The sequence below is a fragment of the Protopterus annectens genome, chromosome 14.part0, assembly GCF_019279795.1.
Source record: "Protopterus annectens isolate FY-2018-M chromosome 14.part0, PAN1.0, whole genome shotgun sequence".
In the NCBI taxonomy this organism is placed as follows: domain Eukaryota; kingdom Metazoa; phylum Chordata; order Ceratodontiformes; family Protopteridae; genus Protopterus; species Protopterus annectens.
Genome location: NC_056748.1, coordinates 868304713 through 868322827, shown reverse-complemented (window position 1 = coordinate 868322827; position 18115 = coordinate 868304713). Strand labels below are relative to the sequence as shown.

The 18115-nt window shown below is 36.7% G+C and overlaps 1 protein-coding gene across 1 annotated transcript in view; it reads right to left on the bottom strand.

Moving 5' to 3' along the window:
- Positions 1 to 18115, bottom strand: part of HECTD2 (HECT domain E3 ubiquitin protein ligase 2) — a 1329650-nt gene that overhangs the window by 64035 nt on the left and 1247500 nt on the right. Inside the window, exon 19 of the mRNA XM_044056649.1 lies at positions 194 to 309. Coding sequence (XP_043912584.1) covers positions 194 to 309 — 116 coding nt within the window. The remainder of the gene's footprint in view (positions 1 to 193; positions 310 to 18115) is intronic.

Below are 18115 nucleotides of genomic sequence, written 5' to 3'. Positions count from 1 at the left end.
ATGTGGATAATGAATACTCTGCAGATTATTGTTGTTAGAAAATACGCTAGCCTGAGGCATAAAACTTTGCATCTATTGTAAATGCGGCATGCACTTTAAACATTAAAAAAATATACAGTCTGTGGACCTTTGAGACAAAATGCATACACCAATAGCAATATTTATAACAAGCATTTTAGTAGCAGATGCATACCTTATTGTTGGGTCATTTTTTGTAAATCCTTCGTATTGAGTGGCCTTTTGTAAGGCATGCATATCCAGGTCATGGCTTCCGCAAACTAAGATTTCAACCTCCTCTGGACGAAGAAGCTGAATTAAAAACAGCAGAAAGTACTGCATGTTAAAATCTAACTGTCATAATGTATACAAATGCACATTCTGCAACACACTATAGAATACTAACTGCTGCTCACATTGTGAATATGTACATTTAAGAAAAACACCAGAATCTAGAAGATAAAATTTGTTCTCCTGTGTGCTTTGGCAATTGACTTTCATGCAGAAAAAAGAATTTTCCTTACACACACAATACACTTTTTAAACACTCAAATTAATTACTTAACATGTTTAGTTATCACTAAATAATTAAAGATTAAGTCTACATCATAATTTAGGACAGCAAGTGCACTTTCACACTAGAAATCAACTAGCCATATATAACTCTACATAAATCACAGCAAACTTTGCCATCTGCATTCTGTATTTAAAGCCATCAGACTAAGTGTATTACATTTCATAATTTTTAATGTGTGTGTATGTATATATATATATATATATATATATATATATATATATGTACACACACACACACACACACACATTGTGTGTGTGTATTTGTGTGTGGCAGCTTGAAGTAGGGAAGGTACAAAGAAAATGTTGTTACATGGAACTAATTGTGGTAAAATATTTAAATTTGTTTCATTGTCTGAAAACAGTTGCATTTAATTCTGTATAACTCGCTATTAGAGGAGGAAGCTAGGACATATGGTATAAATATTCAATCCAAAATAACAAAACTGCAACATGTGTAAAAATGTTTTGATGACAAAATCACATTGGAACATTGTTTAGAAATGGGGCTGACATTTAGAGGTTTGTCCAAGTAATAAATGGCTAACATCCATTTCCAACCGAAAATGCTGATGTTTGGGACTACTGTGTGAAATGTATTTTACAATGCACCAAGGAATGTACTAAAATACAGTTGGAATATCATGCTTACAAGCACGAGATTGGTTGATGAAATTCATGCATTGGAGGCTGAACCAAAAGCTGCACATCAATTAAAGAAGATTGCATCAAGTCTGAAAATGAATTATTAATCTTAAAAAAAAAAATTCAATAGAGACCAGAGAGACCATGATGACAACTATCTATACAGATGCAGTGGTTTTGTGATGCTCAGTAGACGAGCAAGTAAAGCATGTTCACCATATGAATGCAGCTCTACTGTGTCTTCTGGTTATGGGAGTAAGACACACACTAAATACTTCCTGAAGGCCAGCCTCAAAAGAAAAATGGAACCCCCTTGAGAGAATATTGTAAGACAGACTCTGGTAAACACCTCACCTTGGCTTGAGGGAGGCAACTGAGGAGAAGAAGAAAATGGCGAATGGACAAACTTTCTGACTTGCAAGGAGATGTTTCCATTCTTAGTTTGTTGTTGAAGGGGCTTAACTTTGTTCTGACCATGCATACAGCTGTAAAGGCTATACAAATAGACCTGCTTGCATTCTGTAAAACGTTAAAACAAAGGTGCCAGTTTAATGAACTTTGGTCAACATAAGAATTAAAAAAAAACACGTGATGGAAACCAGATATAAATAGGCTCTATTCTAAAAGAAAAAAAGATCTTCCTAAACTTATCAGGTAACCCCAGATTCTGATCAAATAAACCAAAGCTAGATTTGAGGTAAAAACTGACACACAGGCAAAGAACAACCACAAAGTCTTCTTTAATTATGTCAGAAACATTAGAAACAATGCCCAGATTTGTGCAGCGCTAACAGTAAAGAATATCACATACTGAGACAAACAGGAGATAGTCAATCTTACTAGTGAATAAATTTATAGTAAATTCTCAGTTAACCGGCACTCATGGGGATTGGTAGATGCCAGATAAAGCTGTAATTTCTGATTGCTTGAGAGTTACTATTAAAAATAGGCCTGACTAATACTGTAGCCTATACTATTTGTTTGGTTTGACTTCTTCTCAGGTTGGGGTGAGAGGGGAATTTATTTCTATCTTCCTTTTTATAACTCTAAAAATCTATGGTATGTTTCTCTGGGGGGAGGGGGGCAGAAAGTGCAACACATGAAAATTGTACTGTATTTCTTCGAAATATTTTTGCTGGTTGCTTGAGTTCTGGTTAACTGAGAGTTTGCTGTATATATAACTTCACCCCCTTTTCCCCACCTACATTCCCTGATTTCATGCCCACATCAATATACCTTCCACAAATCTCCCATGAACAAACCCTCAAGGCTTGATCTAAAACCAAGAACACTGTTACTATGTGGCCAGATAACATGCTGAGCTGCTTACTGGCCAGCCTGAAACAAGACCCTGTCAGAAACCCTACAGAAACTATTTCATGAAATTGATCATTTGTGGTTGGTGTTTACCACAGTTAAAAATGTAAATAAATAATAAAAGTAATTTTTTTTTTTGCAAAAGAAAGAAACAGCTATGGGATTATCTGTGCATCAACATATGCCAATATTGTTATGGCTTTACTTGGAAGCACTTTTATGCATAATGCAGAATTTATGTCTAATCAAGTAATTTTGTATATCCATTACACACACAATTTTTTTTATTTAGTGCATAATATCTATAAAATTATATTACATTTAAAAGTGAAGAAGGCAAAAATATCACAGCAAAAAGTATTCAAAAAATCTACTGTAGCAAATAGTTTTCCACAAAATTTAGTGCCCACTCCATTCATTTAACTGCATCTTTAACTACCAGTGGATACATCAGGATATGAAGGAATGTATAGCTGTATTAGTAAACTTGCCATAACAGTAGGTGTTTGAATGCCCACTTTATGTACTTTGTTTATTCGGATATCCGTTTGTGTTCAAGGACATTAATTTACAGTGGCATACCTCATTTGTTGCTTAATTATATGGGTAGATTATCACAGTTTATATACAGCCAAGAGGAAGAGGTTTCAGAAGTCCCTGGAGAAAAATCCTAGCAAAACTTGTCCTAGACCTAAGAATGAATCTATGTCATAGTGCTTTGTAAAGGTGTACAAAAAGAACAAAGTTGCTACTTCTAGGAAACTTCTAAAATTCAACCTTTTCCAAAACACTTAGATGAAGTCAAGGCCCTGGTTGAACAAAACCTTCAACCTGTCTGCAATAGTTTTGTTGCAATGGGTATGACAAAACATATTAGCAAAAAACAACCATTACGAAACAGTCTGAACTGGTAGAGACTGATCCCACACCTTTTCAAGAGATCAGAGATCTTGCAAGATATTGTTCTGTAAAGACAGTACCCAAGTTGTTGACATCCAAAATAAGAAATATGCTATCTCCCCCATATTAGGTTCTGAAGGAACAGAGGATGATGGATAGCTTGGGTAAAGGAAAACCTGGATACAACTACATGCATAAATAACTGATTAAGGATACCTTATTTTTGTGGAAAATGAGAGAAGGCTGACTCACTATAAAAGCTTCCAACTCAGATACACCTCTTGCAGAAGGTCAGAGCAATTAGGAACACTGTATTCCATGTCAAGAAACTCAAGACAGACTGATGATCTGGTTCAGACAGCGTAAGATTTAGTTATAACATCAAATTAAGATCCTAAGGAGGAGCCACCTGAAAGCTAGGAGGCTTCATATGTAGCACCATTTTCAAAAACATTTTCACATGAGACTGCACTGAAAGAGGGGGATCCTTGGGCATATGTGCTGAAATGGCTAACAGATTTTTATTTATTTATTTATTTTCAGTTTGATTACCAGGGAAGTCCACTGGGCCTAAAAGTGCCCGTTTTCAGTGGAGGCCCGGGGAGAAAAGCTCTGTAAGCAATACAAATACAATGAAGGTTACATTATGTTAAAGTAAAATACAAGAATAGAATTCATACATTCAGAAATGCAGATGCATAAGATGTAAATCAAACAACACAGCTAATAGATAATAGAGAACACCCATTACTGGAATATCAATTCAAAACAATATGATACAAATATCTGTAAGAATAGATGAACCTTATTTGAGGAGAGACAGACTTCCTCTAGCAAAGGTAACATTGATGATTCAGGGTTTGCCAGGATGGGAGCGTGGAAGTCATGTAAATAGTCATACAGACTAATCTGTGTGTCTTTAATTCTGAAAGGTTACAGTTTTTGGAAACTATCTAATACAGCTTTTAAATTTGCTTACCAACAGCTTGCTAGGACTGTTTATTGTGCCTTAGTAGAAGTTAGTATGGGAAGCATTAAATCCCTTGGCCAAGATGAATGAGAAGACTGAAAAACTGAGAGAATTCATTAATCAGAATGTCTCATTCATCACACTTCATACAGGTCTCTGAAGCAGATGGTCCAAAACTAACTTCTACCCAAGGGAAAAATCAAAACTTTATTCCGAACTTCTTCTGGAAGATTTTGAAAATGCAACCTAGCAAACTTCTTCAAAACAGTTTCAGCAAAACCATACATTTCGCATTACAAATAGCAGATTACTCTACAGAAGAGGATGCAAATGTTAAAATCAGTCCTCATGTTCTCTGAAGAGACAAGCATAGACATTTGAGCTTAACCTAAGAATTCTAAAAAAAAATGTTGCATAAGAATACACTTTTTCCTCAAAACTATCAAAAGCATTCCCATCCTAAACAGAAGGACAGGGAAAAATATTAACCAAATATTTAACAGCAGCTGCATTCAGATACACAGTAGTTGTTGGGTCTGATCTGGGAAGAGTATGTAAAAACTTAAAAGTGTGAGGAACTTTATATAATCTATCTGCTTCTTAGGGAGCAGGAGGCTGTCTGTCAAGCAAGATACAGGCAGTGACAAAAACATCCTCGAGTGCCGAATGAACAAGAGGAATAGAAGGTAGTTCTGGTATCGTACAGATTACTCACAGGTGATCTGTGTCTTGCCTACAGGGCAAGCTCAGACACTGCACTACTAGAGATGCTCCACATCCTTAAGTCTAACTGCTCAGGCATTACCTGATCTAAAGGCCTAAATCTAATATACATTAACAAAACCTGCTGGAGGGACAGGTTTGTCTCCCAGAGGCTGCCCCATCTCTTGAATACACTTCCCATACACGTCAAACAAAGTACATCCATGATGCTCTTCAAACGCAACCTTAACGAGTAGATGGGAAACCACAAATTTGGCCCAGGGGTTCTACCTGTGTCCCTCATTGACAGTGGTGACTGATGATTGAGATTTCTTTTTTGGGGATAAACTCTTGGCTAGGCTTGTAAAGGCCTCAGGGCCATTAGTCTAGCAACCTCCTATGATTCTGTGAAATTTTAACTGTAACAAAACATGATACTTCTTGTGGGACTGAGAAATATTGTTTTACTGCTGAAACATCTGTTTCATTCTCGAAACAGTTGTAGAAAAACAGGATCTTTCAAAGGGAATTTCTTGAATCTCTTCAGAAAATGAAGAATTCATTTTTGTTTTAGCAGAAATATCCATTCAGGAAAGGTGAAAAGACAGCACTAAACCCAGTTAATTACTCCTGTCCAGGGTAAATGAAGCATGAGAAAACAAGTTTTAGTTTTTCTTTCTGACAAGGATTTTCTGAAGAAACCGAACCAGTATTCCCAGCAATAACTTCCCTAGGGACGGACACAACTTTCTGGTTAGACAGAATAAACTTCTCTGCCCTTTCTACCAGGACCAAAAAGAACAGTTCTCCCTTGCTCACCAAGGGCAATCCATCAGCTGTAGAGGATAGGACTAACAGCTGGTCCATGATGGCTGTAGGGAGTGCCTCAACTGAATACAAGAAAAAAATGAGTGGTATGTGGAACCAGATTTGGTCACAGCAGAGTCACCCACCTGCAGCAGATGCAATTTATTATCGTGCTGTGTTGGCAAAAGCTGAAAATCAACTTACTTAATTTTCTGGCTGGAAGAAGGAAGAACCAAGGAAGCAGCAGCTTGTTCCATGGGTAAGCTGAAAAAGGTGCCTGATTCCTGGGGAAGCCTAGCAGCAATAGTTAATAAAACAGGCATATTGTAAGAGAGTAGGTTTTCCCCTCAACCAACACAGTAAAAATACTTTAAACACTTACTGCACCCCTCTAATAAACCAACTTTATCCAAATAAAAATTAATTTAAAATCAGTTTTAACAACTTTTTACCATGAAAGTAAAAAGTGTCGCTCTCATTTAAAACCTAGAAGTCACATGACAGTCATTAAAACCCCCTTTTCCCCGCTTTAAAATTAAAATTTGACAGAAAAAGTAGAGATAGAGATTCCATCATAAAATGTAAAGTGGAAGGTTATTTCCCCAAAGGGAATGTATCTGTCCAGCAATGGAACAGTATTAGCTAAACATCAATCTCACAAAACCTGCAAAAGAGATCCCTCTTCAATGGCAAGAAATTTCTTGGCAACTGCTTTTTACGGATTTGTGTTACTAATCTCTGATCAAATTGTTGATTTTCTCTCTGTTTACTTGTCGCTCATCAATCTACTCTCTCCCTCACAATTAAAGCATGAGAAGAGAATGCAAGAGTAACAGGACTAATGAGCAACACATCACAGACTACATGACAGGCTGCTGACTTCACAGTCCCATCAGCTTCCTATTTCTCCTGGTAAAAACCACAATTACTTCTGGGCATGTCCCATCAGCTTCCTATTTCTTGTGGTTAAAACCACAATTACTTCTGGACATCTTTATTGATGCCTGTGGTCTTCCCAATCCAGACTGTTTTTAAAACACTCCACTAACAAAAAAGATAATTTATTTATTTTTTTTTTTTAAGTGGAATTTAAACACACACATGCGCTGCCCCATGTTCCACACAGAGAATCACATTCAACTTTACACACTAGCTTGCAGTTCAAACTGCTACTAGTGTGTACAGTTTAAAAATTAAACTTTTTTCCGATACCATGAGCCGCCACTGATGACTAATAACACTACAGATGCATTTGGGCAATGGACAACGATAGTTGTGATTTTGTGGACACTGATTAAAATAAAAAGCCTTTTTACGCATACAGTTTCAAAGAGCATGGGCCCACCAGCCCATTTTGGCACTGGCCCTTTCTGGCATTTGCCAGAGCTGTCAGATGACCAGTCCTCCCCTGGAAGGTACCCTGAAGCTTTGGAAACAGTCTGGCTGTTATATTCTTAGCAGGAGATAACTAATAACTTAGGCTACAGCAGCAGTAATCCATAAAAAGAGCACTACTAGTGATCCACAACATATGGTAAAAGCTATGAAGATATGGAATCTAGGCTACCAATTTTTCAGGAAGCCAAAAAGAAAGCATTTAGTAATGTGGAAAATATTACTGAAAACAATGACAATCAAGATGAAAAAATGTGTTTTGTGTTTCAAACTTTACTGTATTTCCAAAACACTTTGTGAATCAGTTAAGAAGAACTGGGATATATTGCATTCAGATGTAAATTTGAAAATACATTATGTAGATTTCCAGTAATGCAGGAGAGATTCTCTACTATAGAATGTCTCCAAGTGAATGCAAAACATGGTTACCTGGGGAGATATTATGTTTGCAGCTCTGTCTAAGACTTAAATGGAAAAAAAAATTAAAACAAAACTTTATTTGTCTATATAGTTTGGAATTAGCTGCAACTGTCCAGTGAAAAATATAGGAGACAGGACAAAACAAAAGGTAAAACTAGCCTTCATAGTCCAATACGCCAACGACTCTACATTAATCTGCACAGCCCCCACCCCCCAGGACCTACAAACAAAAATGAAAAAATCTTTCCAGAACATAGAAAACTACCTCACTAGCCATCAACTCATACTTAACCTAATCAAAACCAAGTTAATTGTCTTCAATTACAATAAACCCAAAACATGTCTAACTCCACTTTCTATCCTTTCCACAACCGGAACCAAAATAGATCCCACCAGCCAAGCCAAAGTTCTAGGTGTCACAATCGATGTTGACACCCACATCTCCCTCACCATCAAAAAAGTCCACTCCAAACTAGGCACCCTTTACAGAATTAAACCTTACCTTACAGACAACAAAAGACTAGCCACTACCAGCACACATCTACTCTCCACCCTCCTCTATGGCTCTCTAGTATTTACAAACATTCATAAATCTGACCTAAATAATCTGGAATCATGCTACAACAAAATTGTCAAGTTTGCCACAGACCACCCTTACAGAACCCACCACTGCTCTCTACTCTCCCAATTTAAATGGTTATAACTACCAAACCTTCTAACATTTAACCAATTGTCCATAGCCCACAATATAATTTACAAACCTATCAACTGCCTGGCACTCACCAATCTAGTCCAACCCAACAGCAATCCTAGAGCTCTGAGATCATCAAATAAACTATTGTTAAAGATTACCCAAGCTCACAACACACAGGACACCACCCTTTTTTCCCATAAAATTCCCAAACTGTGGAACACTCTTCGTCAACCTATTGCTAAAAAAAACAGCATTCATGAGTTTAAAAACTTCCTTAAGGAACATCTAGCAAAACACTGGCTCTGCTCCTGCCATACTCCTGGTTAAGCTACCTACTACTCCCTAATGTTACCCTAAACTAGCTCATCCTCACAGCTACAACTATTAACTGCTGAATGCTGTCTTGATTCTACACTCAATTTTGGTTAGCAATGTATACACATATACTGCTTTGTCTTTAACTGTTATGTAGACAGCATTTCTCTATCTTGCAATTACTGAATCACAATGTTCTCACTATTAACTCATGCAGCCAGTTTTTATCATTAACTGTGCCATTTTTTATTAAATTTGTTAATCTATTTGTTAATTATTTTCTAATTATTGTTATATAACTAATTTCTTTACCGACTTGCTTTGTACATTGTTGATTAATACATGTTCAATTTGATTGTTTAATACTATTTGTATGTATGGAGCTTTCCTCCCTGGGCCACTGCTGAAAATGGGCCAGTAAACAAACAAAATAAAAAAAATAAGTGTATAAGGAGCTCACACTCTTTTGGTACCATTACAAACAAAATTAGCTCATGAAGGAAATATGCAAGGCTTCAGATTTATAGTTTTAGGTATTTTGCAGTGGCCTAGAGGAGGTGAGCAAGTCAAGATATTCACAAACATGAAACCAGGCTTAACTCTGAAATTTAAAACTCAGTCTGAGGGGTTTAAATATTGAACTGATATGGCAAAGTTTGCTGTGATGTTTTATAATAGAATTTTATGGTAATGTTTTATTTTTTTTTTGCATAAAAATGTACACTTGTCCCCTTAAATTTTTCAACTGATGACCTTCCAAGTAAGTACCTTAAAATATAGGCTAATATCAATGTCTGTCCTATTTCAATCCTTATAAACAGCTCAATCTGGAAATCTCATGTTTTCCCTCTCTGGAAAAAAATGCACACTATTCCTCTACAAAAAGGAAGAAATTCGAGAGACATCACTAACTTTAGACCCATAGCAATGTTATCCCCCCTCTCCAAAATACTTGAAAAATGTATTAAAAAACAATTGGTAAACTATCTCTAAATTATCAGAAGAACTTCTATCCTCCACACAACACAGCTTCAGTCCCTCCCACAGTACTAACACCGCACTACTAAGCTTTGTAGATACTGTAAATAAAGCTAGAGAGTGTCTATATTATGTCGCTGAAATCGTATTCCGGTGAACAACTATTCTCCCACACCTAATTAGCAAAAATTGCTTCAGGGCAAGGAAATACTTTCCTGAAGAACAATGGAGCAACATCTACATCAATAGAAACATCCCAATGTGGGGGGCTATGCCACCACGCCCCCCTAACTATATATACCAACTCCGAGATCGCACTACAGTGGAGAAAAGGGCAAAGTTCTATTGTTGGCCAGCTACATCCTTGCCCTTAGTAAATTCAGCAAATCTCTGAAGCAATTTTAGCTGATTAGGTGTTGGTGAATAGGTGCTCACTGGAATATGATTTCAGTGATGTAATATTGACCCACTACAGAGAACAGCAAACTAGTCTCCTTCTTAACTCTAGACTTGTCTAAAACCTTTGACACAGTATCCACCTACAAACTTCTACTTCAAATGTCCTCACTAGGTCTAGCTCAGGCCACCCTTCTATGGTTCAAAAGTTACTTGTCCAATAAGTACTAGTCAGTAAACTGCATTCTGCCCTCTCTCCATACCTCCCAGTCACCACTGGTGTACCACAAGGCTCTGTCCTTGGACCCCTCCTCTTTAACCAGAATCTCACCAACACTCTCCAGACAACAAGCCTCCATAATACGATATGCAGATGACTCCACACCCATATACACATCAGATAACCAGGCATATCTCCAAAGAATTGGTTACCACAGAAGAAGTAGTAAATCCAAAAAATGACTCAGCCAGTAAATCCAAAGATTTATTCTTCTTAGTAATAAACTTGACTTCTCTCTAGCACCTTGGCAAATGCCTTTAACAGAGTATAACAATACCAATTCCTCACTTCATTTATATATTAAAACAGCATTAATAAAGCAATTAAGAACAACTCATTACAAGAGCCATTTCCAATTAAGCTCTCTGTTTAACCCATTAGGATGCAGTGTGTCAAATTTTAAAATAAAAAGTGCTTCTTTCCATTACAATTTACTTTTTAAACACATAACTTTTTCACAGTGCACTTTTTCCAAAATTGTACCTTCTAATTTACTCCCATCACTGTTATGGTACATTTTAAAATGTAAACCTAATGGGCTTTCCACTTTCTCATTTCTAATATTTCTTAAATGTTCTAAAAATCTAACACGAAAACTTTGTTTAGATTCCCCTATATAAAATAAATTACATTCACATTTAAGTACACAAATAATTCCTTCCATCACACAGCTATAACTATCATTCAAATCAAACTTCTGTCCATTTATTTTATCAAAAGAGCACACTGTATGACTACATATACTACAATGTCCACAAGCTCTAAAACCTAAATTTGATATATGTTTATTCAACTTACTGCAGGAAAATTAAACTGGGCATGCACCAACATATCTTTGATGCTTTTCCCCCATTTATATGACACCATAGGTCTGTGAGGTAATAATTCTCCCAAAAAGGGATCCTGTGTTAAATAATTCCAATGGGACATAATTATTTTCACCAACTTTTCCGTATAAACATCATAAGTGGTTACAAACAATATTTTATCCACTGGTTTATTATTTTTATTCCTATCTGGTCTGCCTTTATAGTCCACCAGTTTTTAAACTTGACTTCCTAGCATAAAGCTATTTTTAGCTTGCTCTACACACACTGCACTATAACCTCTCTGTATAAATTTATTGCAAATTTGTTCAATTTCTTTCTCTTTTTTCTTTATATCACTGGTTAGTCTTGAAATATGTAGCAATTCATTATAAGGAAGTGCAGATATTAAATGTGAAGGATGACACCTGTTTCCATATATGAAATTATTTACTCCCTCAAACTTACAATGAACAGAAGTCACCACTTTGTTTCCTTCTGTCTCTAGATTCAAATCTAAGAATGTCACTCTTTCACCACACTGTGCACCATCAAAATTAATTCCAAAATTATTATGATCTAACTCATGAATTAAATTATTTGACCTACCACCTTCACACACAAAAAAATATATATATCTCCAAAGAAATACTCAGGAAGCTTTAATAGCCACCGATGCATGCTTTTGTAATTCACAACTCATGCTCAACAAAAAACTACTTATTTTTTTCCTCAAATCCCTCTCATGAAAAAACAAAATTTAAAATCCTCTCTCTTAATAATGCAACCACTGAAGTCACTTATCACAGCAAATTATTAGGATTACACTCTTAAATTCAACCTGCATATTAAAAACTGCATTAAAAAGACTCACCATACACTATGGACACTTACAGAGCCAAAAGCTTTTTCCTCAATGCAACTAAAACTACACTTGCCACTACTTACCCCCTCCCCTCACAAGTTTATGGCACTTTCATCTTTACTAACTTCCAGGCACCACAAAAGTGAAACTTGAACAATGTTATAGTAAAGTCGCTACATTTGTAGCAAATACCTCTTTCAGTAACCATCTGCACAGCACTAAAAAGCCTGCATTGGTTAGAAGGTCTCTATCAACTAACATATACACAGCTTCTCACCACCTAGAAAAATGTATCCATTGTCTGCTTGTCCAGCACTAAATATAATTCTACACAATTATGCTCCCACTCAAGTTATTATGATCCACTGACCAAATACTCTTCTCTGTCCACAAATCTATCAAATCTGCTGGGCATGGTCTGTACTCGTACCATGTTGCTAAGATCTAGAATTCCTTACCTGTATCCATCAGGTCAATATCTTTCCACCAGTTAAAACCATTCTGAAAGACTTCCCAGCCAAAATGTCTCTCTGTTCTTGCTCAACATATGGATAAACTATATCCCTAAATATGAACAAGTACCTATTCATAGCTTGTAGCTCCTTGATCCCCCTTCTTCACTCACTTCCATTCTTCAATCAATTTCTTCTCCTGAATCTCTGTCTAAATATAACATAACCATGTGTTTTTTCTCCCACTTCATATTGCAGTTCTGTTTGTATTACACTAACGTGCATTTAATTTCACTAAACTGACTAAAATTTCTCTTAATATTAACTGATTATCATATAGCATCTATTCTTAACCAATGTTTTCACATTGTCTCATTCAGTATAACTGTTTGAACTGTAGATTTTTTATCGCTTTTATATTGTATTTAGTTTTGAAGATTGTAAAATTACTGTTCTTAAAATTTTTTGTAATACTTTGGAACTTTACTCCCTGAGTCTTTGTAGAAAATGGGCACCTCCCCAGTGGGGCTTTCCTAGTAATCAAATGTCAACAAAATAAAATTAAATTGAATTATGGTGTGGATGTAAACTTCATTTATATTTTATAACTGAATGTCTATTGTCAGCTTTTGGAATGAGACTTTTTTTTGAATTTACTGGATTTTTTGTGTATGAAGAGTACTTGTATACTTTTTTATATGTAATGCCATTAGTGTAATTTTCAATTTGATACTTAGGATAGTTTAATTTATTGAAATATGAGACATGAGATGTTGCTTAAAATATCTGCACAATGTTCAGTTTTGCAGCTATTTAGATAATGTTGCATCCATTTTTAGAGTAATACTTCAATTATTCTGCAGTGCTGCATAGACTACATTTATTTGATTAAGAAAAAACACAGTTACACTATCTAGTCTCATCTTTAAGTGCATAAAGCATTATATTTGTCCAAAACCCATGCCTTATATGTTCATAAGTAAGTACTAAGTTAACAACCCCTTTGTTTATAAGCTGTATAATTTAGAAGGACTTTCTTAAAACAATTGGCAGGTTTGTCAAAAGTTAGGTCACTAGCACATAAGTTAGTTAGGTCACTGTCCACATAAGTTAACAAACCCCAAATAACTGGGTCAACTCTTAGGCGTGTGTTGTCAATGTGATATTTCCCTGGGGTAGATGACTTCCCAAAGGATACAATAATTCATTTTTTGGCATTTAGTTCAGTTCATGGTTTTGGAACCTATTTATTTGGAACAAACCTATCTGCAAGTGTACACATTCTACCTTACCTACAACTTCAACAAACCCATGCCTTTTTTTTTTCTCCTCTTCTTTCCTCACTGTGACATCCCAATGGCTTCTCTATCTTTTCCAGATCAGCCCTTTCTTCTTGCCTGGATCAAGAACAAGATCCATTCTTTACTTGCACAGTGAAAGAACTATCTAGCCTATACATTTTCTAACTGGGGCAAGAACCTCATCAGCCCATTTGTTGCCCTTGGAGATGATAGTAGGGTGATAGGCAGTAGGCCAGTCTATGAGTGCAAGGCCAGAGAATCTAACATCTCTGATATAGTTGTGACTTCCATGACTTTTGGCTGACAGAAATAACATGAGTGCTACCCTCATGCTATTCCCAGAAGGTGGAGCAACCAACAATGCAGCTAATGAATTTTGTAAGGGAAGCTGACACAGTCCACCTCAAGGCATGTCCATCCTCCCCACACCACTTCCAACAGACCATTGAGCTGCTAATGGCCATACTCTTGAAAGCCTTGCAGGATTTCATCTCCACCACCCATACTAAGTTCATTCTATGGATCTGTAGTCCTTTCTGGGACAAAGTACTTTCAAGGCATTAGGAAACAGTCTGCCCTTACAGCCCCCTACTCTGTTCTTCTTAATCAAGGATACCAGTTAACATCTGTACAGTATGATCTTAAGCAATCATTGCATGTCCACCTGACTCTGCAGCAATGCTAATGCTGTTCACCTTTTAATCAGATACATCTGAAATGAACACCCTGAAGAATCCTATATCCAGGACTAACCACTACAGTACTCCACTGTTCACTTGCCTTACTCCTAACAATGTCCCTATCACCACAGTTGACTTTCCCGTTCCCATAATCTCCAAATAAACTGGATTACAGTTCTGTATTCTTGGTTCTATCCCTAATTGCTGCACATCTGTTGGAATCTACCCTGTTCAGAATCAAATTAAAGACATTGCTGAAGCCAACTACACTACAACTGCAGGTATCACACTGTCTAGTTTTCTTGTAACCCAGCCATAAAATGCACTAGGCTCATTTAACAGCACATTCAGACCCTGAACCCATGTTGCTCGTCATTCTGAAGGCAGTTGTCCCCTACAAAAGTGATCAAGATTTACTTCATAATTTTCTCCATGAATTCCCCTGGTACTACAGTTAGACTAATTGAGCTGAATATTTCAAATCTTTTCCTACATTCTGTTTGTACATGAGTGCCATTCCTGCCACCGTTTGTTCCTCTAGCATTTCTGTGTAGTCCTGTAATATGCTGAAGATGGAGTTCAAAGAATTTGCCAGCAGATTGGCTAGATTACTGAGTATCCTAGAAGGCAGTCTATCTGATTCTTGTACCTTGTTGGCTCTTAGTGCAGTTGGATAACTATGCACCTAACCTCTCTATAACCTATTGCCTCTCCAATGCAGTATTAGCTCTGCCCTAGCTCCCTCTTAGAATGTTTTTTGCCTTCCCCTCCTTTGTGAAGATTGAAGTGAGAGATGTACTCAATATTTCTCTCTGTTCTCTGTCTTCTCTGAACTGCCTACTTTTCTTATTGAGCCTGGCCATCTCTAGCACCTTCCTGAGTCCTACAAAAGTCCTAAAAGTGTCAATTCACTGGTGTCAAAATGGAATAAAACCCTGATTTTGGCATAGGAGACCCACGTTTGATAAGCAGCTTGGAGTCTTGGTAGCATGGCTGGGAAGATGAGTGTGCTCATCCTGGAAGAGGAGGAGCACTCTTCCATGACTGGTCATTAGTGGAGACCAAGGGCATGTGGGGAGTTTTACAACAGAAACAGGCCTTTGGTTGAGTCGCACCTAGAGGTATGACCAATATTCTGTGAGATTATTGTACATTATCTCCTTGGGCAGCACAAATGCATGTGTGTGGGGGATTATAACTAAAGCAGAAAAACTCCCATGGAAGCCGTATGATGTTGTACCAGGAAGCCTTGATTTCCTCATTAGCCCTGAATATGGTTCAGAGTAAGTCAGGATTGATGAAAGCAGGTTCAGAAAATCTGTTTAATAAGGACAGTCCCTGGGAGCAGTCAATGTTCATCTGCACAGAGCAAAAAAAAAAAATCATCATAAAAAGTATCTGCACCCTTGACTTATCCCTTTGGTGTTTCACTTCCCTTCTCACAAAATTTATGCCTCCTAATACTAAGTTTCCTCAACTTTCCTACTCCCTTCTCTTTAGAACCCTGTCTGCCCTCTCTTTTGCCCCAATTATTAGCTTATTTTGCTATGTAGCAGCATCAGCCTTTGCTTCTTTTTCCTCTATTTTATTTCTTCATCAAACTCTTGTCCATAGTCCTAAATATTTCACTTCAGTTACATTGCCATAGCTTGTACACAGCATCATTTTACCTATAGTTCATTAACTCATAATATGACATTCTTTTCTAAATTTCATCATAATTCACCCTTTTGAAATTCTACACTGTCATCTTTTTTTCTTGTTTTACCTCCACCCCAACTGCAGTGGCGGCTGGTGACTTCAAATTAAAGGGGGGCTGCAAGATATAGCTGAATGGGTGGGGCTAATGGGAAGGGGTGGAGCTATGCTCAAAACCACAACAACTGGAATTTTAATTAAATATGCTGCCCTGGGTGCCAAACCATCATTACAAGAGTCCAATCAAGACAAAATGAAGTGTAGAAGAAGAAGATATTTCAATGCATAGGCTACATGACAGCATACTTAATATCTAGATGGAAACGCAAAGGTTGTGAGGCATGAAAAAATAAATTACTTTTTAAATATATTACTGAAATGCCAGTCAAAATAAAGTATAAAAAAAAGCAAGCAGCACTCAACTCAAACCACTTCTCCTTGCACTGCAGTTCTAATTATAATTTATATTCAGCTTTATAAAATTACCAAGTAACATGCTGAAAGTAGCAATCTCTATGATACCCCCACTTGTAAAAATGTTTCTTATCCAAAAAAGACCTGCTGCCTGATAACTACATACTTGTTTCATGGGGAAGACATGATCAAAGTAAAAAATGAACAGCAAACAAGAAACAAGCTCAAGTTAAATTGCTTAATGGATTACTGCACGTTAAGGACCACACATGATAGATTGGAAGTTTAGTTTATGGGTAAAGCCTGCAAAGATGACTGAAAGTCTCCAACAAATGTAATGAGCTTCTGAAAATACTGTAATCCTGTCCTTTATTACAAATACTGTCATATACGTTTCAATACCTAAGGCTTATATATTATCAAGTTGTGTAAATATTCTCTGGATGGCAACAACAAAAAGGTTTTCAATGTTGGTAATTATTTTAACAGTATGCTTTTATTAAAGCTTCCTTGCATCTTACAGTCTCAGACAAGCTTACCTGATGGTCATTAAAGCACTGCTACTTAAACACAGAGCAACAGGGCACTGCGACAGCATGCATTTTCTGAATAATAAGAAGCATAAATCAACAGTATAAAAATATGACAGAAAACCAGAACATTCTGCAAAATCAAGGACAGATGAAAAGCCACTGTCATACTTGTGTCTATCTTGGATGGGGGAATACTCTGCACACTTACACTGCATAACTGCTCCTTGCCTTGCTTGGACACTTCCAGAGTCACTACATGGGGGAGTGGGGTGCAATAATTATGTCACAATTTGAAATTGAAATGTCTCTGGCTGATGGCGATGGCTCTGACACTCATCCCTCTCAACCTCAGAGCAAGAAATCTGGACAAAGCCATACAAAGAAGTGGGACACAGGCCCAGAAATAAGGGCAATTTTTGAATATTGCTCTTATAAACTTAGAAAGATAATAGAATAGTAGTAGGTCTTGCATTAGTATGAATTTTCTGAAGGGTAAGAAATCTGAAACTCAAATGTCTGCCATTATTTTCGAACTTCAATCTTTAATGATTTGCCACTAATTTGCCAGAAAACCGCAATTTTATGAAAAACGGAACAAAAATGTGATGCAAAAATATAAAATTGCCACACAATACAGTTGGGAACCTGTCAAAGAAGTGACACCTTTTTAATATTAGTACTGTTAACTTGAGCAGCTGACAAAATAAGAGAATCTGCATGCATTTCTGAAATAAAAGTAATCTATAACTCTGATCATTACAGTTATTTATAATTGCAAACCCTTAACGTTTTCTTCAGAAATGGCCATTTTACGGAGGTATTATTAGGGGAGAGCAACATTTTGAGCCAAAATTGGGGACAGTTGAGAGGTTTGGATATTCCTAATTCTATAAATTGATTTATTTGCACGTACCTCTCAACCTCTTAATGCAGGAAATCTGGACAAGGCCAAACATGTTGGGGGGGAACATACAAAC